The sequence below is a fragment of the Malaclemys terrapin genome, chromosome 1, assembly GCF_027887155.1.
Source record: "Malaclemys terrapin pileata isolate rMalTer1 chromosome 1, rMalTer1.hap1, whole genome shotgun sequence".
Classification (NCBI taxonomy): domain Eukaryota; kingdom Metazoa; phylum Chordata; order Testudines; family Emydidae; genus Malaclemys; species Malaclemys terrapin.
The window spans coordinates 211,411,434-211,433,549 of NC_071505.1; the positions used below are offsets into that span (position 1 = coordinate 211,411,434).

Below are 22,116 nucleotides of genomic sequence, written 5' to 3' on the forward strand. Positions count from 1 at the left end.
TAACCTATCTGTAAACTCAGCCTCTGTACCAGACAACTGGAGGATAGCTAATGTAATGCTCATTTTTAAAAAAAAAGTCTCAAGACGCAATCCTGGCAATTACAGGCCAGTAAGCCTAGCTCCAGTACCAGGAATATTGGTTGAAACAGTAGTAAAGGACACAATTATCAGACGCATAGATGAACACGATAAGTTGGTGAAGAGTCAACACAGTTTTTGTAAAGGGAAATCGTGCCTCCCCAATCTATTAGAATTCGTTGAGGATGACAACAAGCATGTAGACAAAGGTGATCTGTGGATATAGTGTATTTGGACTTTTAGAAAGCCTTTGATAAGGTCCCTTACCAAAGGCTCTTAAGCAAACTAGGCAGTCATGGGATAAGAGGGAGAGTCCTCTGATGGATCAGTAACTGGTTAAAAGATAGGAAACAAAGGTTAGGAATAAATGGTCAGTTTTCATGGTGGAGAGAGGTCAACGATCTTTACTGAGACCAGTGCTGTTCAGCATATTTCTAAATGATCTGGAAAAAGGGGTAAACAGTGAGGTGGAAAAGTTTGCAGACAATACAAAATTACTCAAAATAGTTAAGTCCAAAGCTGACTGTGAAGAGTTAAAAAGGGATCTCACAAAGCTGGGTGATTGGGCATATGTGTGATTCAAAAGCTTGTCTCTCTCACCAACAGAAGTTGTCCAATAAAAGATATTACTTCACCCACCTTGGGCAAAAAAAAATGGCAGATGAAATTCAATGTTGATCAGTCCAAAGTAATGCACATTGGAAAACATAATCCCAACTATACGTACAAAATCATAGAAGATTAAGGTCGGAAGAGACCTCAGGAGGTCATCTAGTCCAACCCCCTGCTCAAAGCAGGACCAACTCCAACTACATCATCCAGGGCTTTGTCAAGCCGGGCCTTAAAAACCTCTAAGGAAGGAGATTCCACCACCTCCCTAGGTAACCCATTCCAGTGCTTCACCACCCTCCTAGAGACCTTCCCCACTGCAACTTGAGACCACTGCTCCTTGTTCTGTCATCTGCCACCACTGGGAACAGCCGAGCTCCATCCTCTTTGGAACTCCCCTTCAGGTTGTTGAAGGCTGCTATCAAATCCCCCCTCACTCTTCTTTTCTGCAGCCTAAATAAGCCCAGTTCCCTCAGCCTCTCCTCATAAGTCATGTGCCCCAGCCCTCTAATAATTTCCGTTGCTCTCTGCTGGACTCTCTCCAATTTGTCCACATACTTTCTGTGAGAGGGTTCGGGGGGGGGGCGGGAGGAACTGGATGCAATACTCCAGATGTGGCCTTATTAGTGCCGAATAGAGGGGAATAATCACTTCCCTCAATCTGCTGGCAGTGCTCTTACTAATGCAGCCAAATATGCCGTTAGCCTTCTTGGCAACAAGGGCACACTGTTGACTCATCCAACTTCTCATCCACTGTAATCCCCAGGTCCTTTTCTGCAGAACTGCCACTAAGCCAGTCAGTCCCCAGCCTGTAGCGGTGAATGGGATTCTTCCTTCCTAAGTGCAGGACCCTGCACTTGTCCTTGTTGAACCTCATTAGATTTCTTTTGGCCCAATCCTCCAATTTGTCTAGGAGTCTTAATTAACTGTTTGACTCCAAGATCTCTTGCTTGTGTGCTTGTGGCTAGTTCTCTGAAAGGATCTGCTCAATGTGCAGCGGCAGTAAAAAAAAGCTAACAATATTAGAAACCATTAGGAAAGAGATAGGTGATAAGAAAATGTCATAATGCCACTATATAAATCAATGGGATGCCCACACCTTGAACACTGTGTGCAGTTCTGGTTGCTCCATCTAAAAAAAAAGACATGTTGGAATTGGAAAAATACAGAGAAGGGCAACAAAAATGATTAAGGATTAAGCTTCCATATGAAGAGAGGTTAAAAAGACTGGGACTGTTCAATTTAGAAAAGAGACAACGAAAGGGGGATATGATAGACGTCTATAAAATCATGAATGATGTGGAGAAAGTGAATTACCCCTTCACATAACAAGAATCCAGGGTCACCCAATGAAATCAATAGCACGTTTAAAACAAACAAAAGTAAATACGTCTTCACATAATGCACAGTCAACTTGTGGAATTTGTTTCCAGTGGATATGGTGAAGGCCAAAAGTATAACTGGATTAAAAAAAGAATTAGATACGCTCAAGGAGGATAGATCCATCAGTGGTTATTAGCCAAGATGGTTAGGGACACAACCCCATGCTTTGGTGTCCGTAAACTTCTGACTGCTAGAAGCTGGGAGTAGACAACGGGATGGATCACTTGATACATTGCCCAGTTCTCTTCATGCCCTCTGAAGCATCTGGCACTGGCCATTGTTGGAAGACAGGATACTGGGCCAGATGGATCATTGGTCTGACCCAATATGGCCATTCTTATTTTTTAACATGTACATTAAAATAGAACAAAGGGACTGAAATGGGACACAAATAATTCCTCTGAGATTCTGCTGGTGTCTGATACTATCTAATCCTTCAGTCATTCTCTAAATAGAAATTCTCATTTGTACTAATGACTGGGTTACTTATTGTGATGTACTGAATGTTGGAGATTTGTGTTAGTAAATGAGCAAACACGTAATTGAGAGGTGGGGAGGAGGGGAAGAAAAGCAAGGATACTGCATGTGGTATTTAATGAAAATTGTACTTGGTTCATTTATTGTGATTGTAATTTTAGATTTAGCTGTAACAGTACCAGCTAGTAATACAGTACAGTACATTTTTGTAAAAGCTTCTAGGGGCACTCTGTTATTGGTTATTTACTGAGAAATGGGGAGCAATTGATGGTTTGTATATTATAACACTTACTGCTTAGTGAGGTTCTACTCTAAACCTGTAACTTTATTTGCCTGTAAAAACACCATGCAAACTTCCATTGCTACATATAAATAACTTGTCCTTCTTTCATTCTCATTCACTATATTAATCTATTTTTCCAAGCTGTCTCCTAAGTGCTGGATGCTCAGCCCAACTTGTTTTTCCATACTACCGACCTCCATTCAAATCCCTTCTGTAAAAAAAAAAGCTCACTTCTTCTGTATCCTCACAAGAGGTGAACCAAACAACCCTTTAAAGATCATCCTCCCCCACCTCCGCAACTCTCCAAAAAAATACTCCATGTTATTCCTTCCTCTGACCTCCTTATTGCATACTTTCTTCCCCATTTACATCTGTTGAGGCCCTGATCTTTGGGGCTGCTCTCATGTGTCAAGTTAAGCATGTGCATAAATGTTTGCAGGATCACGGTGATAGACTGTAAGCTCTTCCGGGCAGGAAGGGATATTGTCATTACTGGTGCTTAACAAAAATTAATATTAAAATTAACCATGTAACTGAATGAAGACAAGTTGCCTACAATTAGATACTAATGTGCATGTGCAAAGTGGAATTTGGAGGGGAAAAATGACCAGACAACCCGTGACTAGAAGTATACTCTTTTCCTTGTTTTATGGTGGTATTGATTATCTAACTTGTTTTTTCCACTCCACAGGACACTTACCCATTCATGTGAATAATGGTGTGTGGTGGTAATCAGCATGCATTTTAATATTTACAGAACTGCTTCAAGGCTATCTTGCTACTATCTAACTTTACTTGAGGATTCATGAAAAACAAAAACTAATATTTTTCTCTGTCAACTTTCACAAGTCATCCCTGTGGTCATTAAAACTGTTAACTGTGACACGTGAATGGTTCCAATCTTATTGGTAGAAATATTGTCACAGGTCATATATACAATGTGCTGATTGATATAAGGGCATGCTAGATCACTTGCATTTTTTTAAAATCTGCACATAATAAAATCATTTATATTTTAAGGCACAAATCCTGCAGTTCTTATACATGTAAATCTCTCATAGGCAAAATTCTTATTTATGTCAAAGTAGAGATTGCAGGATTTGGCCCAAAAAGTATAAACAGAAGTATACTCAGGAAAGCCCCTGGAATAAGTTTTTTCCATCTTAGGTGCCTGAAGTCACGCTTCAATATCCGTATTTAGGAATTTAAGCAGCCTGACTTTTGAAAAGTTTTGAGTGCCTGTATCTTCCAATGAAATCAATAGGAATTGTAACCGATTAATACTCTTGAAAACTCAGGCTATTTATTTAGGTCCCTATATATGGATTTAGCAGCCTAACTTTAAGGACTCAAGTTTGAAAATCTTTGATTTGGTATTTGAAGCAATGTTGATAATTTAAAGAGATGCCACATACCAACTCTAGTCTGCTTTTGTTGAAAGACCCAAGTCAACATTTTCAAAGTTGGCTGCCTAAAGTTAGACTCCTAAAGCCTCAGTTAGACATCTAAATAAAAACTTTGATTTTCAGATGTGCTGAGTACCTGCAACTCCCACTGAAATCAATAGCAAGGTCGGCTTAAAAAATGGTGGCGCAATATGGCGCTTTGTTTGGGGAATACTGCTGTGTAACTTACTTGAAACTAATGGCAAGCTTACTCTCGCTCTTAATAGAAATTAGATGTCAGTGCATCTAGTAAATACTGTTAACAGTCTCAGCCTCTGATTACCTTCACATTCTCTAGGGCAGTGTTTCTTAACCTTTTTGATTCCAGGGACCGGCTTGCTGTCTTCCTAAACTTTCTGACCTTGTCTACACTACAGGTTACTTCAGTATAATTTACGGTGTTCTGGGGTGTGAATAATCCACACACCTGAGCAACGTAAATTATCCCAAACTAGTTTCAGAGTAGCAGCCGTGTTAGTCTGTATCCGTAAAAAGAACAGGAGTACTTGTGGCACCTTAGAGACTAATAAATTTGTTAGTCTCTAAGGTGCCACAAGTACTCCTGTTCTTTATCCCAAACTAAGCACCGATGTAGACAGAACTATATTGGTGGGAGAGTTCTCTGTGCTGATAGAAAACTATTTTCAGTACTCTGGTCTTCAAAGAGCCCATTTCTTGTACATTGTGCAAAAGTCTCTACATGCACTGAAACATTGGGATTTGTTTTCCTAGCTGTCAGCTGTCTCTGAGGCTACTTTAAATTTCCATCTGTTCAAATTGGAAGAAAACTGTATCTTGATACCACCTCAGCTTTCACTTTCATTGCTGTTTACAATATTCTCTCTTGACCTGAGGAACTCATAGTATTTTTATTTATACTAAACAGCTTTAGTGATTTTTTTTTTTTTTTAAGTTAGAAAACCTTTTCTGGTTTGAGTGAATACTGTTACAGTGGAGCTGTAACAAAGAGTTTGAAATTGATGCAGCATCACTTTATTAGTACTCTATAGCAGGGATGCTCAAACTTTTGTATAGTGTGGGCCACATGGTCATATGGATTGACTCATAGCAGTGGTTCCCAAACTTTAACAACCTGTGAACCCCTTTCACTAAAATGTCAAGTCTCACGAAGCCCTCCTAAAAATGAATATTTCCAGGGATTTTCTCCTTTACCTGAGTATAAATTATAAAAAGCAGTGATCTTGGAAATATAACATTTGTTTTTATGACATGCTTATTGCACACTATTTATTATTAATTATTATTTATCATTACAGTATTTTTATTACATGATGAAAACGGCAACACTCTTCCAAGATCTCACCTTCATAGCTTGTATTGCTTAGAATAAGCCTGTTATAAGACAAGGCTCCTATATTTCATCAAGGAGTATAAGATGTGAAACAGCATAAAGGTATTTAAGAAGCCAACTCAAAGAGTTCCTGCTACACAAGCATTCAGGTCTTGAGCAGTCCAGGCAAACAACGCACATTACAAGAAAGCTTAAACTTGTTCTTTGTAATAATTTTAAAAACAATACTAGCTGCCTATTTATTTTAAAAACAGCAAAAAATATCCACCTCCCTTTCCATTTCTTATAAGGAGTCTTGAAGTATAAATCTCCTCAGCGTGATAGCTATGCTTGCTTTGATCTGCTTAGCTCTTGGAAGTCCAGGGGCTCTGGGCCGCTGGCCCTGTGCTGCCCGGAGTCCCTATGGACAGCTCTGTCCGCCATTAGGGAATTTTTTCCCAAGAACCCCCTGTAACATTTCGTGAACCCCCTCCCATTCGTGATCTCATAACATTTCTGTCACAAATAAAGCAATTGCTTTCATGGATGGTTTACTAATATTTTATACTGTTAAGCGATTAGAGTGTGTAATAAAACAAAATAGTAAATCAAGTATGGAAGTTTAGGGAGCATTATCTCTAATTGCTTGAAAGCCTGTTAAATGAAGAAGGGAGTAGATGAATAATAGAATTTACTCACTAAACAAATTCTGAAGTACTGTTTGGTTTTAAATCTGTAAATTGGAATGGATTTGGTTTGCTCACATTTTAATAATATTAATTATGCACATTTTCCTTTTACATTTTGTGTAATCAAAATGAAAGTACTAAATCTTCTACCCTACAAACACTTGTGTGTTTTAAATCTGTGAATAGTTGCACAAAAGTGAATGGGACTACTTGCACATGTAAATTTTTGCAAGATTGGGAATTAAGTCATTAATAGTTTATTGCCTCACTCTCTTTACAATTAGAAATGGCTACAACTTTCTCTTCAAATCAAGATACAGAAATTCTGGGCGAAAACATTTATTTTTCTTTCAGTTTGCACAATAGTACAAAAATGAGTACAAAAATGGTTGTAGATGTTGTGATGGTGTACATTCTAATGCTGCTTTGCTCTAATGGATATTCGGGCAAGTTCACTGCTGGCTCCATGAGTGGAATTTAATTGACTTCAGTGGAGTAGCTCTTCTTATAAGAATAGGCCACTGATGAGGCTTAATTTATTTAGTTAATTTTTAAGCGTTTCTTTTGGTTAAGGTTTATTGGTGTAAAATTAGTCATAGAATTTTTCTTAATCCAAAATATACTTTTGATAATTGTTAATACAAATAGCTTGAGTGTTCAGTCTGGAATGTGCAAAGCAAGACTATGTGTAATGATTTTAATTTGCCTTGTATAAAAAATGTGAAGGATCAGCTGCTGTGATATCAGTGGCTGAATCTGTGTCTTGCTTTTGTTCTTTATATAACTGTTCCCTGATATGTCCTTAATTCTGTCTTCATAATTTAAAATCCTCTCTCTCTTCCTGCTAAAAATCTTGATAAGGAGGCAAGGTTGCCCTGCTTGTGTAAACTGCTTCATGTCATTGTCTGTCTGAAATTTATGAACTGTTGCTGGATGAGTTCAGGCACTGAACACACCGTGCATATACCGAACTCACAGAGTAGAGTCCCTAGATTTGAGTAGACCTAGGATCAACTTGGCAGTCCCAAATGAGAAAAGAGCAGAACCATTAATCTGCCTTTTCACCCCAAATTTAAAGAAATCTCACATCCTTGCACAGATGCTAGAACTGTTTCACTGGTGCAGGCAATGGTAGAAGTACTATTGACTGCCTGCGTGTAAGCCAGGAATAGGCAACCTTTGGCATGCGGCCCGCCAGGGTAAGCACCCTGGTGGGCTGGGCCGGTTTGTTTACCTGCCGCATCCACAGGTTCGGCCGATTGCGGCTCCCACTGGCCGCAGTTTGCTGTCCCAGGCCAATGTAGGCTGAGGGAAGCGGCAGCCAGCATATCCGTTGGCCACACTGCGGCCCTGGTGTAAACCCAGCTAAGAGCTGCATTTCTACATCAAGGGAGACGAGTCCCTGCTTGCGAAAGCCAGTATACTGACCCTGCCTGTCCTTGTTTGGAAATTATTGATTAAAAAAGAGAAATTTTCCTTTTTTCCTCAGCTGCACTGTTCCCTTTTGGGTTTGTCTTGCCTCTTGTCAGTCTGTGAATTAGCCAGGATTTGTTTGTGTTTAGGCTGAAATGGCCCCATATTCTAATTCCCCAGGTTGATATTGATCTACCACATTTTTTCAGTTATTCAAAAAGCTAACAACTTTTGTATTTGCATTAGTAAATTTTCTGAAGGCATTTTCTGTTGGTCCTTGCTGTACACAACTGGTTACAGAATCATGTTACTAAGATAAAAAGAATCCAGGTTAATTACATTATTAAACTGGAGAGAGTCTTGTTAACTCATCTCAAGATCATGATATATCTACTAAAACCAGCAGTGAATTTGGCCAACAATATCTAGTTTTCAAGCCACTGTTTGCATGACTTTGCTTGATCTTCCTGTTCTTGGGATGAAGATTGCACCTTTTAGCACCAGGCAACTTCACATTTGTCACTTGACTGATTTGCTTTGATTTTGTTTCAGTGCGAAGCAGATTGAGTGCTATAGTGGGAGCTTCTACCAACTGGAGGTACAGTGTACATGAATGTATTTTTCTTTCATTTCTGATACCCTTGAGAGAACTCACTTTCACAGCAGTGGAGGTTGACAGCATTATACAGCTAACCTGTGGGAAAACACCTGGCTAACGCTGGAAGAAACAATGAAAACTGAAGGCTTTTGAATTCTGAATTAGTGGCTAAAGTTTGAGGTGGCAGCTCGTGTAGACATGCCCGAGCTAGCTTTGGGACCAGAACAGCAAAGCTACAGCAGTGCATGCTTAAGTGCTTGCTTGCTGTGTAAATAATTACCCAGGGCTTTGGGCAGGCTTGTACAGCCCACTCGGAAGCACATGCATCTCATCTTCACTGCTCTGGTACCAGACTAGCCAGATTAAGCTAGCTAAGGTATGGTTACGTGAGCTGCAATTATACCCATTGATTGCAGTGTAACTATGCCCTAAGTTTGTTGTAATGACATTTTAGTTCATGAATCTTTTGTGGAAATCAGTGCCATTTTACATTACAAGATCCGTCTATCTTGTTTGTATGTGTAGGGTTTATAGTATTTTTGAGATTATGAACACGCTCTTCTTACCCAATGAACTGCAAAAATTGAGAGACCATTTACATCAACTCTATTGTGCTGTTGTGTGTATAAAATTATTAAATATATTCATATAATCTAGATTACGGATATGATTCAACATGTTGAAGTCAATAGAAACACATTGACTTCAATGGGAGTTGGATCGGGTCTTAAGATTCTTGTATGTCTAACTCTAGGGCTGCATGTACTGGACCATAGAACGCATGCAAGATTCTCCTCTACTTAATGGCTGTTTGTATCAATTTTGCTGATGTGAAAAGTCTACACGTGGCTTTTATAATGAGTGATACAGAGGGTTGGACCATTTTGGAGGAAACCTGTTATAGTATTAGATGATTGTGCTTGATCCTATGTTTAGCTAATTCAAGATTTCCTTTCTGCGAATGTTTGTCATCTAGCAGTTGATACATGGATGGAGTATTTGTATAATATTTTAAGAGTAGTACTGCAGCATTTAAAAATATTGATAGTTTTGAGGAATATTATTTCCTTATAATATACTATAGAGAGCATAACCCCTAATATTTACATCTATGTATATGAAAGTGTGAATTTTTCTAAAAGTTTTAGGGGTGAAAGCCTGGCTTCCTTGAAGGCAATAGGAGTTCTGCCATTGACTTCAAAGGAGACTTTAATATGTCTATTAAAAGTGCAATGTAGGAGTAGGGTGGAGAACAGAATATAATTGGATCTCATTGTTCAATTCCTACAGGTTTATGAACTGTTGAATTTGCACCTGTGACTATCAATTTCATTTAGACCTCTCCTTTAAAATTTTGCATCTTCCCTGAAACGTTTCACTGTTAGTCCAACCTAGAGATAAATCCACAGAAACTAAAGAATAGAGCATCTTCACTTAGCAGTCTGGTGTATTCCGTGTCTGTACAGCTGTCTAACTTAGAATGTAGACCGGGGTCAGCAACCTTTCAGAAGTGGTGTGCCGAGTCTTTATTTATTTACTCTGTCAGGTTTCGCGTCATACGTTTTAATGTTTTTAGAAGGTCTCTTTCTACAAGTCTATAATATATAACTAAACTATTGTTGTATGTAAAGTAAATAAGGTTTTAAAAATGTTTAAGAAGCTTCATTCAAAATTAAATTAAAATGCAGAGCCCCCGGACTGGTGGCCAGGACCCAGGAGTGTGAGTGCCACTGAAAATCAGCTCGTGTGCCGCCTTCGGCACATGTGCCATAGGTTGCCTACCCCTGATGTAGACCCTTTGGAGTAGGAACTGTAACTTCTTATGTGCTCTGTGAACTCTGATATGCGCTAGAGCTGGTCAAAAAATAAATAACATTTCACAATATTTTTAAAGCAGTGAAAGTTTTTATTTCACTCAAAATATTCTGTGAAAATTTTGGTTTCTTTGATTAAACATTTTAATCCTTTTAATATTTTTGAAAACATTTCAAAATAGGTTTTGGTGAGGGGAAAAAGCTCTCTCTCTCTCTCTCTCTCTCTCTCTACCTCCCCTCCTCCCCCTTTCTTTCCACTGGAAAACAGGGGTAGAGAGAGTCCAATTGTTTGAAAAAGTGTGGGGTTTTGCATTTGAAATGGCATTTTTCAGTCAGAAAACCCCACCCCCAAACTTTTGTTAGAAACTTGGGACCAACTCTGCTATGCACAATGGCGCATAGTACTGTATTATAACATGCACAAAAGGTCATGCTGCACATATGTGAATGGTATAGATCCATTTTGTGGCATAGATCCATTGTGAGAATTAAAAAAAATAGTTTGATGTGCCTGGTCCAAGAAACAGATTAGTGTTTTAGAAAATATCTTTAGCATTATATTTGAACTCTCCTACGTTTAACAGATTTAATACCCATTTGTTATATAGATTTAGTATTGACTTTAGAAGAGTTATAAAATATATGCTTTCTAAAGTTAGGTTGCACTTTTAAGAGGAGGGAACTTCTGAGGCTCATGTAAGGAGTGATGTTTAGAGCAAGAGTTTTACTTGCCATCTGCATCTCTGCAGGGAAGTAAGGTGGGATGAGGTGTCTCCTTATTCCCCTGTACAGGCTACCTGCCTCATGGATGACAGTGTTGTGGGGAGATCACCCTCTGCAGGAGCAGCGTGCCTTTTTCTGCATAGATGGATTAGGGAATGGATAGATTTGGTTTTCACCTTCCATCAATGTTCTGGCCAGAACAGGTGAGCTGGTATGGCAGGGAAAGTAAACTGCTGTTGGCGTAGAACATTGGCAGGTTACTTTTCTCCTGGAACAAAGTGCTGGCGGGGGATAGGGAGAAGAACTGAGGAGGGAATAGCAACGGAGTCATGGTTCCCTCTCTGGTCTCCTTACTCAAGGCAGATTGTAAAGTGATAATCTGGACCTAGTAAATTTAACAGATTTTTTATGTTGGAAGAGTTGGGCTATAGTAAATGTGAGCCATAAGAATCTGTACAAAAATCATTAGGTTAAATTATGTTTCCTTAAAATAAAGTATTTGAAATCAAGTGTTCTTTAAAGCAGCGCAGGTTTTTTTTTTTTTTTTTTTTTTTTTAACAGCTTTGCATCATTCAGAATTGGACATATATTTTTATTTAATTATTTAACTCTCTTGTACAAAGTACGCTACTTTATTTGATAAAACCATCACATCCTGTTCGTTAAGAGTTTGCACCTAGTTTACTTGCTTTTAACATTTCTGATTGTGATGTATTGTATGTCTCTATTCCTCTCATGACGTGTGATCCCTGGTATAATATATACTTTTTTCTCACTGCTGCTGTTTTGTTTGTTTAAACATTGATCTACAGCATGGCATATTTTGGGGAGAGTTGCATCCTGTATTCTGCTGATGTTCTCAATTTCTTTTCTTCTCAGTGACCATGTGCAAGCAATGCATGAAAGAAAAGACCTACATATTCTATTGGCCAAACAGCAGGAAGACTTGCCACCTAGGAAAATGAGTGATAGCTACATAGAGGTTATTTTACCTCTAGGAAGTCAACCTGAATTAAGAGAAAAATATCTGAATGTACATAATAGTGTGAGGTAACAAGGCAATCATTTTATGCATGTGGAAAAATAAAAATTGCTTATCTACTGTTAACGTAGTAGTTGAATTCTCATTATTTATGTCCTAGGTTTGGAAGAATTCTTGAAGATCTTGACAGCTTAGGAGGTATGTAACTGTACCTATGTTTAATGCAAATCTACTGTTACTGTATTAGAACAAGAGATAGCAAATGTCTGTTTGAAGATGTAGCTATTGTTTGGAATGAATTACTTCAGAACAATATACAGTAAAAGCTTTGTTATCTGGCATGTTGGGAGAGTTGGGGGTGCTGGTAATTAAAAAATTCTTGTTAAATAAGAGAGAGGGAGTTTGGGTGTGGGAGGGGGTTGGGGCACGGGAGAGGATGCAGGGCGCAGGCTCTCAGAGGGAGTTTGGGTGTGGGAGGGGACTTGGGGTAGGGGGTTGGGGCCCTGGAGGGGGTGCGGAGTGCCGGATCCAGGCGGTGCTCACCTCGGGTGGCTCCCCACAAGCGGTGACATGTCCCTGCTGCTCCTAGGCATAGGCGCGGCTAGGCGGCTCTGTGCACTGCTGGTGCTGCACCTGTAGCTCCCATTGGCTGGCCAGTGTTCAGGGTGGAGCGGAGGCAGTGCGAAGAGCTGCCTAGCTGCGTCTTTGCCTAGGAGCAGCAGGGACATGTCACCCACTCCCGTGCCCCTGCCCTGAGCCCCCTCCCTCATCCAGACTCCCTCCCAGAGCCCACGCCCCACACCCCCTCCTGCACTTCAAACCCCTTGTGGCCGTTCCTCCACCTAGGAGCAGCAGGGACATATCGCTGCTTCTGTGGAGCCATGCGGAGCCAGGTAGGGAGCCTGCTGACCCCATGCCAACCGGGCTATAAACCGCACTTTCAATGAAGATCAGAAATGCCGGCTTATAGAGCTTTCTGGTTGGTAAAGTGTCGGATAACACAGCTTTGATTGTAGTATACTGATGTTTTCTGTCTGTGAGGATGTGCTACAACCTCCAGAAGAAAAATCTAATACAGTTGAAGAGAGGAAAATGGGGTAAGGAGTAGCCAGAGGCAGAATGGTTCAGCTGCTTGCCTATGCCAAATTTAAAGAGTAGCATGCAGGTAAATGTTCCTAAAAGAGGTTTGTTTTAGATGGAATAGGAAGCTATGAAGAAAAATGCTCTTGGGAAAGGGCTGTCTGTTCCCACCCCCCCACCCCAGTGTCAGGAGTTGGTTGGAAGTCATCCCATGGGTTCCACAGTTTAGCCTGGTGTGTTTGAAATAACAGGAGCCACTGATGGGATTACCAGAGGGGATGAGAATCAGGAAAGCATGGAATCACAGACTAAGGAGTGATCAGCCATGTCAACTGGAATAGGGACTTCTTATTGGATTTGGAGCTTGCCAAGAGAATGTACAGCAGCTTCATCAGCAAAGCGCAGAGCCTTCAGACCACAATCAAATCTGGTCAGAGAGCAGTCATCTGTGATTTGTGATGCTGTCTGTCTTTGGCCGTGACCGCTAGTTGGATCCTGTTGTTGACCCCCGGTGTGCTGGCTGGTTTCATATTAACCCTGGCTTATTCAAAATTGGTTCAAAAAGGCCATGAGTGGTGTGGCAAATCAAAGCCACGGACATGTGTCAGGTCATTTATAAGAGACTGGTTTCTGATGTCAGCTGCAGACCATTTTTCATGCCACTTCAACATCAGAGAAATCTAGACAGGGCAAGTGGGTCCACAACAGGTTCCTTGAGAGCAAACATGCTCTTGAGTGGTTGAAGCGGTGTGTATATAGTGGTGTCTGGTTTGTCCTGCTCTTCTCAACCATTCTGTCTGTAGCAGCCTGATGATGTATGCGTGGAGAAGTCATGTTGCTTAATGTGGGGAGCTGGTGTTGTCGAATTTTCCCAGTTACGATGTGCATGGTTGAGTGTAGTTATGTGTCAGCCGACTTGATGTGAGACAAATGGAGCCAGAGTGGAGCACTGTATTCTGCTGCAGAATAATAGAGGGCTAAACCAAATATCAGAGAGTTTGAGCATTTGCTCCTCTGGAAGTGCTGGCCTAGAATTTGCCTAGAAGGTTATAATGCGTCGTCACCATAGCAGTTTTCCTCAGGTGATTAAGATATGTGACCTACTTATCAAAGGTTACTCTGAGAAAAACTGGTGGGGTTTGTGTTTCAAATGATGTCCATTGAGAAAGATATTCAATTTTTGGGCTGCTCTGGCATTGTAAAGATGGGAGCAGCAGGGAGATCTGAGATGATGAGTGTGACAGGGTCGGTCACAGAGAGTCCCTTCGGACGGTCACCTGATGTGCTGAGATTACCTCGGAGCCTGTTTTCCTGCCATCTTGGGACTCCAGAACCCTCTCTTGTTGAGCCAGATACGCTAACTTGCTGCAACACTGACCCAGGGTCTGAACCACACCCACAAAGCTGCAGACTTAACTGAAAACAGCTCAGCAAGTACTCCTGTCTCCAGCATCCAGACACCCAGCTCCCAAGGGGATCCAAACCCCAAATAAATCCATTTTACTCTGTATAAAGCTTATACAGGGTAAACTCATAAATTGTCCGCCCTCTATAACACTGATAGAGAGGTATGCACAGCTGTTTGCTCGCCCAGGTATTAATCACTTACTCTGGGTTAATTAATAAACAAAAGTGATTTTATTAAGTATAAAAAAGAGGATTTAAGTGGTTTCAAGTAATAACAGATAGAACAAAGTAAGTTACCAAGCAAAATAAAACAAAACGCACGAGTCTAAGCCTAATATATTAAGAACCTGTTTACAAGTAAAATCTCATCCTCAGAGTTGTTCCAGTAAGTTCCTTTCACAGACTAGACTCCTTCCTAGTCTAGGCCCATTCCTTTACCCTGGTACAGCCCTTGTCAGTCCCAGCTCAGGTGATAACTAGGGGATTTCTCATGACTGGTAGCCCCCTTTGTTCCGTTCCACCCCCCTTTATAGCTTTGGCACAAGGCGGGAATCCTTTGTCTCTCTCTGGGTTCCCAACCCTCCTTCTAAATGGAAAAGCACCAGGTTTAAGATGGACTCCAGTTCAGGTGACATGATCACTGTAAGACCTCCTTCATTACCTAGTAGCTGGAAGACACTACATAGGAAGGCTTGCAGGTAAACAAACCCATTCACAGTTCATTGATTCTGAAGCACCCTTAATGGCTTCCACTTAACATGTTTACATCAGTAACACAAGTTCATATCTTATTCTCCTAACTTCAGACATAGAAATAATACAGGCAAACAAATGGGATGAACACATTCAGTAGATTATAAGCTTTGTAATGATACCTTACAAGAGACCTTTTGCATGAAGCATATTCCAGTTACATTATATTCACACTCATTAGCATATTTCCTAAAACATATGGAGTGCAACATCACAATGAGAATTAAGAAGAAGCTTTGTACCTTTTCTGTTAATACAAGAACAAGAGAATACCCCCAAAAAACTGAATTGCAATACATTTAAAATTGGTAAAAGGAAATACTTTTTACACAATACATAATTTTTACACAATACATAATTAATCAGTGGAACTCACTGCTACTAGATGTTATTGAATACAAGAGCTTAGTAGGATTAAATAAATAATTAGTCTTTTATAGGAAGAAAATCTACAGTTACATTGGTCAGGAAATAAAATTAGAAGAGAGAGTCCCTTATGTTTCAAGGCATAAACTAACCACTAACTGCCTGGAAGTAGGAAAAAAATTCTCCCAGGGGCAGTTAATGGAGGTCCCTTTATAGGTGTTTTATACTTTCCATTGAAGTATCCTTTCCAGAAGAATGGCCAGTACCAGGATTGGATGGCTCACTGGTCTGATTTGATATGGCAGTTCCTGGGTTTTGGAGAGATTAATGAAAGAGAATAAGAGGTGTGTTTCTGAGTTGGATGCTTGAGTTATGAGGGACAGTGTGCAGGGTGGAAAAGGAAGGAGGCAGGGTACAGAAATTCATATTAAATTGGATGTTTTTCTCTCTTAAAAACAGCAGGAGGTAGAGTAGTTTTGTCTGAGGAGAAAGTTGAAAAGTGGGAAGAGGGGTGTCAGTAGAAATTGTCTAGTGTGGAGAAGTAAGAGTTGTTTGGCATGGGAGTGAGACCACATATATAACAGTCCCTGAACTTTCTGTAGAGGCATTAGGTGGTGCTGAGAGCAGGAGAGGAAGTCTTTCAATCAGACTTTTCATTTACAAATCAGCATTGAAACAGTAACAAGGGACCTGGCTCTGTAGCTCAGGGCTTAGACCATTGGTCTTGTAAACCAGGGGCTGCAAGTTCAATTCTTGCTGGGGCCTGCATAGAAGTTTCTGCCTTGGACTGTCATCTCATCGCTTGTCAGCCAGAACTAACCACCACCCACTGAGGGTACTTGGGATGTTGCTCAGGTTTTAGAGCATTGCCACTTGAATAAATGGCCCAGGGATACTGTGGAATCTCAGTCATTGGAAATTTTTAAGAGCAGGTTAGACAAACATCTGTCAGGGAGGGTCTAGATCAGGGGTCAGCAGCCTTTCAGAAGTGGTGTGCCAAGTCTTCATTTATTCACTCTAATTTGAGGATTCGTGTGCCAGTAATATATTTTAACGTTTTTAGAAAGTCTCTTTCTATAAGTCTCTATAATATATAACTAAACTATTGTTGTATGTAAAGTAAATAAGGTTTTTAAAATGTTTAAGAAGCTTCATTTAAAATTAAATTAAAATGCAGAGCTGCCAGGACCCGGGCAGTGTGAGTGCCACTGAAAATCAGCTTGCGTGTCACCTTTGGCACGTGTGGCATAGGTTGCCTCCCCCTGGTCTAGATAATACTTAGTCTGCCATGAGTGCAGGGGACTGGACTAGATGACCTCTTGAGGTCCCTTCCAGTCCTTTGATTCTATGGTTTTCTTACTGCTTTTGTGCAGGATCATTCACATCCAACCTTTAAAGACACTGAGATTCTAATCTTTTGCTTTGCTGCTAAAAGAGGTGGTTTGTTGCTGATAGAAGTGTGGGAACATATTTGCACTCAAAGGGGGAGGGATAGCTCAGTGGTTTGAGCATTGGCCTGCTAAACCCAGGGTTGTGAGTTCAGTCCTTGAGGGGGCCACTTAGGGATCTGGGGCAAAATCAGGACTTGGTCCTGCTAGTGAAGGCAGGGGACTGGACTCAATGACCTTTCAAGGTCCCTTCCAGTTCTAGGAGATAGGATATCTCCATTATTACTCAAAATAATACCACAAATCCCACAGTTGTCTATCTGTTCTGCCCAGCATGTAAAGGTTTTGGTTCATGAAGGTCATATACCCAATTAGGAAATATTCATAGCTGTGGGAACCAATTTTCACGTGAAGGTGTAATGTTTTGAAACCATGCCATTCGTCATCAGATGAATGAGCATCACTAATGTTTTGATGGCCTTGAGCAGTTCAGAACAGAAAGCTGTCTGAAAGCTTAGTTCTAGTGAGAGTCTTGAGTTGAGTTAGACTAATTTCAGTACGTTACCTTGCTGTTATTGAGGTTGGATGGGTTGCGGGTTCTGAGGGAGGCAGTCAGGGGGCGGAAAGTGGGAGGGGATGGATGGGGGCGGGGGCCAGGCTGTTTGGGGAGGCACAGCCTTCCCTCCCTGGCCCTCCATACAGTTGCGCAACCCCGATGTGGCCCTCGGGCCAAAAAGTTTGCCCACTCCTGCTTTACAGCAAAAAATGGTGTGTTCTTAACTTGTGTTAGCTATCTCAGGTTACAGTAGCAGTGAAGACATGGCAACTTAGCATTTAACTTGGGTTAGGAGCTTGAATTAAAGCCTATAGGAGAGCCTGGGGATGAACTCAAGCTGTTAACCTGAGTTACTGCTATTTTAACTGTGTTAAGAACAAACTTTTTTTATTTGCAGTGTATGCATACCCTCAGTTACAAAAATCTCCATCATGTCAAAACAGTATAAACACTTAAAATGATCCAGTGCAATGTGAAATTGATCTAAGGAGTGGGTATACTTGAAAGAACATACCAAATTATCTTGCTCTGGGTGAATAAAGTTTTGTAAGCAGATTAAATTACTTTAGTCATTAACCCTCCAGGATGTAGTCTTGTTTGTCCTCAGTTTTGTTTGAACTGTACATGTGCCCTACATTTTGTATCACAATGACTACATTGTGAAGCTTGTTCCACTCTTTAAAATCCCTTTTAAAATATATGGAGAACAGATAACTTTGATCTCTCCACAGTTCTCATTTGTTACACTCACACGAAACATGAAGCTTCTCAGAGATCTCCTTTGTCAATAGTTACAGCCCTGGTGGATAAAATTGGTAAGTGGTCATTTGATCAACTGAAAAATGGTGGTCTGTTCTATGAACACTTAGTAATTAACTGCTTATCTCCAGCAGAAACTGATTTCTTCCTCCTTTGTTTATGTGAAATTGTTTGGTGTTAATTCTGATATGTTCTCCTTAGATACTATTCTGCCTTTTCTGATGCCTTTCCTTCTAAAAAGTTAATATTTCATCTTTCTGTATTCAGTTTTGCATCAATCAAGTCAGTCTTCTAGATATTGACAGGCCAGTGTTGCTTGTCTTCCAAGAAAGAGGCTTATAGCAGTCAAGTATCAGGGGGTAGCCGTGTTAGTCTGTATCTACAAAAACAACAAAGAGTCTGGTGGCACCTTAAAGACTAACAGATTTATTTGGGCATAAGCTTTCGTGAGTAAAAACCTCACTTCTTCGGATGCATGCATCCAAAGAAGTGAGGTTTTTACTCACGAAAGCTTATGCTTATAGCAGTGTCACTCAGCTTTGATTTTGTACAGTACGTAACCAAGCACACTAATGGTACTTAAAAAATAATAACTTAGCTCTTATATAGCACTTTTTATCTGTAGATCTCAAAGTGCTTTACAAAGGATGTCCATATCATTATCCTCCTTGTACAGATGGGGAAACTCAGGGACAGAGAGGTGAAGTGACTTGCCCAGGGTCACCCAGCAGCCTAATAGCAGAGCCGGAAATAGAGCGGAGTTCTTCCCTTTTCACTATGTATATATAATCTATTAAACCATTTAAAAAAAAGATTAATTGATTAACTCTAATTGTCAATTATGATGACCTGCTGCCATCTGGTGACACCAACAGTGTGTATGTGAGTCCAGTGCTGATGATTCTAAACTAGAACTAATCTTGATTTAATACCAGAATAAATTTGCTGTGTGAACAGGAAACACTGTGGCCCTCATTCTTTACCACATCAGAGCTGCATTTTGGGTTTGTCTGCAGGGAGTCAGTTTATAGGGCTGCAGGGAGCCAGTTTATAGGGATACAGGGAAAGACCCTTACACCAGTGGAGGATGGTGTGTAGTGGAACTTTACTGTAGCCTGTCATGCTGTTTCCTTCTGTGTGCTGCTTCTTCCCCTTATGCTGATGTTAGGAGGGGTGGCTGGTATAGAAGCTGGTTGAGCTGCTTCCACCAGCAGAGAGTTGCCCTGCACTGGGTGCAATACTGACTGGCCATCTCTAGCTATTTTATGGCCACTTTGTGCTGGATACTCAGTGTGAAGTGGCCTAGGAGAATCCATACCCTTGCTTTTTAAATACTAAACTTCAGTTATCTTGCTCTAACACATTGTCATGTGTATTCTAGATTTGTGCAAGAAGGTCATATACCCAGATTGTGATATCAAATTCACTGGAAATGTTTCTTGGGTTGGGAAGACCTCAATGGAAGTGAAGATGCACATGCTTCAGGCTGGGGTCAGTGACTTCTATTTTTTCTATAGCAGAAAACTCTCTTCATTTCTCCCAAAATACCTTGGACACCTCAGAAGGAATTATGAGTGATAACATTAGAAACCTAAATTACACTGAGGGTATCATCTGTTTTAGAAGGGCTACCAACCCCTGTGCTTCAGGAACTAAATGACTACCAGTGGTCTAAGATTAAGAATATACTTCCCTGTTTTCTCCTTTCCAAAGCATAGTTGTTTATGGTAGGTGTTTTATATCTTCCAGTGAAGTACCTGGTACTGTTGGAGATAGGATGGACCATTGGTCTAATGCAACATGGCAATCCATAAGCCCTTCTTTTCTCCTCCAACAAAGGTGTCCTCCCTGCTTTTTGGAAATGTTTTCTTCTTTATTTTAACATCAAAAGATACCCAGATTAGAATGCCAGAGTTTAGAATTGATATTGAAATGGGATATCATAGAAATTTAAGGCTGAAAGGGACTTCATGAGGTCATCTAGTCCAGCCCCCTGCATTGGGGCAGGATCAAGTAAACGTAGACCATCCCAGACAGGTGTTTGTCTAACCTGTTCTTAAAAACCTCCAATGATGGGAATTCCACAACCTCCCTTAGAAGCCTATTCCAGAGCTTAACTATCCTTATAGTTAGAAAGTTATCCCCGAGATCTAACCTAAATCTTGCTTCAGATTAAGCCCAGTACATCTTGTCCTACCTTCAGTGGACATGGAGAACAATTGATCACCGTCCTCTTTGTAACAGCCCAGGAAGGGAGAGTAGTTATTTAAGTTATGGGCCAATGCTGGCACAAGAACAAAGGGATATAAGCTAGCCATCAATTAGTTTAGTCTTGAAATTAGATGGTTTCTAACTACTAGAGGAGTGATGTTCTGGAACAGCTTTCCAAGGGGAGTAGTGGGGGCAAAAATCCTAACTTGTGTTAAGACTAAGATTGGTAGGTTTATGGAGGGGATGGTATGATGAGATTGCCTACAATGGCCTATGGCCTGTCTGCTACTGCTATTAGCAAATATCTCCAGAGTCCGGAGATGGGACTCTGGAGGGGGAGAGCTCTGAGTTACTACAGAGAATTCTTTCCCAGGTGTCTGGCCAGTGGATCTTGCCCATGTGCTCAGGGTTTAACAGCTCACCATATTTAGGGTCAGGAGGAATTTTTCCCCAGGTCAGACTGTTTTTTTTTTTTTTTTTTTGTCTCCTCTGCAGTGTTGGGCAGGGATCAGCTGCTGGTTTGAACTAGCAGAAATGGTGGATTCTATGTAACTTGAAGTCTTTAAATCAAGATTTAAGGACTTCAGTAACTCAGCCAGAGGTTATGGGCCTACCTCAGTAATGGGTGGGTTGTGGCCTGCAGTGTGCAGGAGGAGAACTGGATGATTCTGATGGTGCCCTCTGGCCTTGAAGCCTCTGAGTCTATGTGGGTGACAGCCCTTAGCAAATTTGAAAACCATTATCAGGTCCCACCCCCTGTCTTCTTTTCTGAAGATTAAACATGCCCAGTTTTCTAACCGTTCCTCAGAGGTCAGGTTTTGTAAACCTTATCGTTTTTATTGCTCTGCTAGTCTCTCCACATCTTTCTTAAAGTGTGGTGCCCAAAACTGGATACAGTAGTCCAGCTGAGGCCTCACAGTGCCAAGTAGAGCAGTACAGTTACCGCCCATATTTTGTATATGACACTCCAATTAATACACCCCAGAATGATATTAGCCTTTTTTGTAAATGCATCACAGTGTTGACTTGTATTAATTTTGTGATACATTACAACTCCACCTCTCCCCCAGATCCTTTTCAGCAGCACCACTGCCTGGCCAGTTATTCCCCTTTTTGTAGCTGTAATTTAATTTTTTTCTTCTTCCTAAATGTAGTACTTTGCACTTGCCTTTACTGAATGCCATCTTGTTGATTTCAGATCAATTTTCAAAGGTATTGTGTTGATATGTTCTAGTGTGTAAAATAACTTGACTTTTTAGCATTGTAAGACAGATAATTCATGAATGTCACTGGAAACAGTGTTGAAATAAGATACTTTAATTGGAGTACAGTTGATCTACAAAAAATATACCTGGCTAAATAATGGAAAAAATATTTATTAGTAACCATTTAGTGAAAAGCTGCCAATGAATATGATGTATTATTCACAATTAATTATTTGTCCAGCTCCATTACAAAATACTAATGTGGCAATTGAATTGTTCAAAATACATCCTACACGTCAGAAAAACAAATATAAAAACCCAGTTTTGATCCAGTTTATCTCTTAAAACTAATGGCTGTACTGTGCAACTGTTAGTGGATAAGGGATTATCTGTTACTAAATGTGTCATTCCTCTCTGTGCTGGCATTAGGTAGCCAAGTCTGCAGTGATGATGGATTGTTGTCATGGTATTTTTCCATGGGGTTGTTTGGGAATGGAAGTGGGAACTAATTGGTAACTAGAGTTGTTGCCATTTTTTATACTAATTGTATAACTTGTATCATTGCTAAATAGTTGCATGGCAGTTCTGCTGAAATAGAATATTATG

General features: G+C 40.4%; 1 protein-coding gene across 5 annotated transcripts in view; it reads left to right on the forward strand.

Annotated features, from left to right (window-relative positions):
* Window positions 1-22,116, forward strand: part of ACOT9 (acyl-CoA thioesterase 9) — a 41,772-nt gene that overhangs the window by 5,305 nt on the left and 14,351 nt on the right. Inside the window, exons 3-8 of one of the 5 annotated variants that reach the window (XM_054006044.1) lie at window positions 3,522-3,548; window positions 8,221-8,266; window positions 11,683-11,853; window positions 11,946-11,983; window positions 18,067-18,150; window positions 19,476-19,585. In XM_054006044.1, the coding sequence (XP_053862019.1) occupies window positions 3,522-3,548; window positions 8,221-8,266; window positions 11,683-11,853; window positions 11,946-11,983; window positions 18,067-18,150; window positions 19,476-19,585 (476 nt within the window). Of the gene's footprint in view, window positions 1-3,521; window positions 3,549-8,220; window positions 8,267-10,872; window positions 11,007-11,682; window positions 11,854-11,945; window positions 11,984-18,066; window positions 18,151-19,475; window positions 19,586-22,116 lie in introns of those variants that run through there. The other 4 variants (XM_054006068.1, XM_054006060.1, XM_054006052.1 and 1 more) reach the window with 4 other exon arrangements.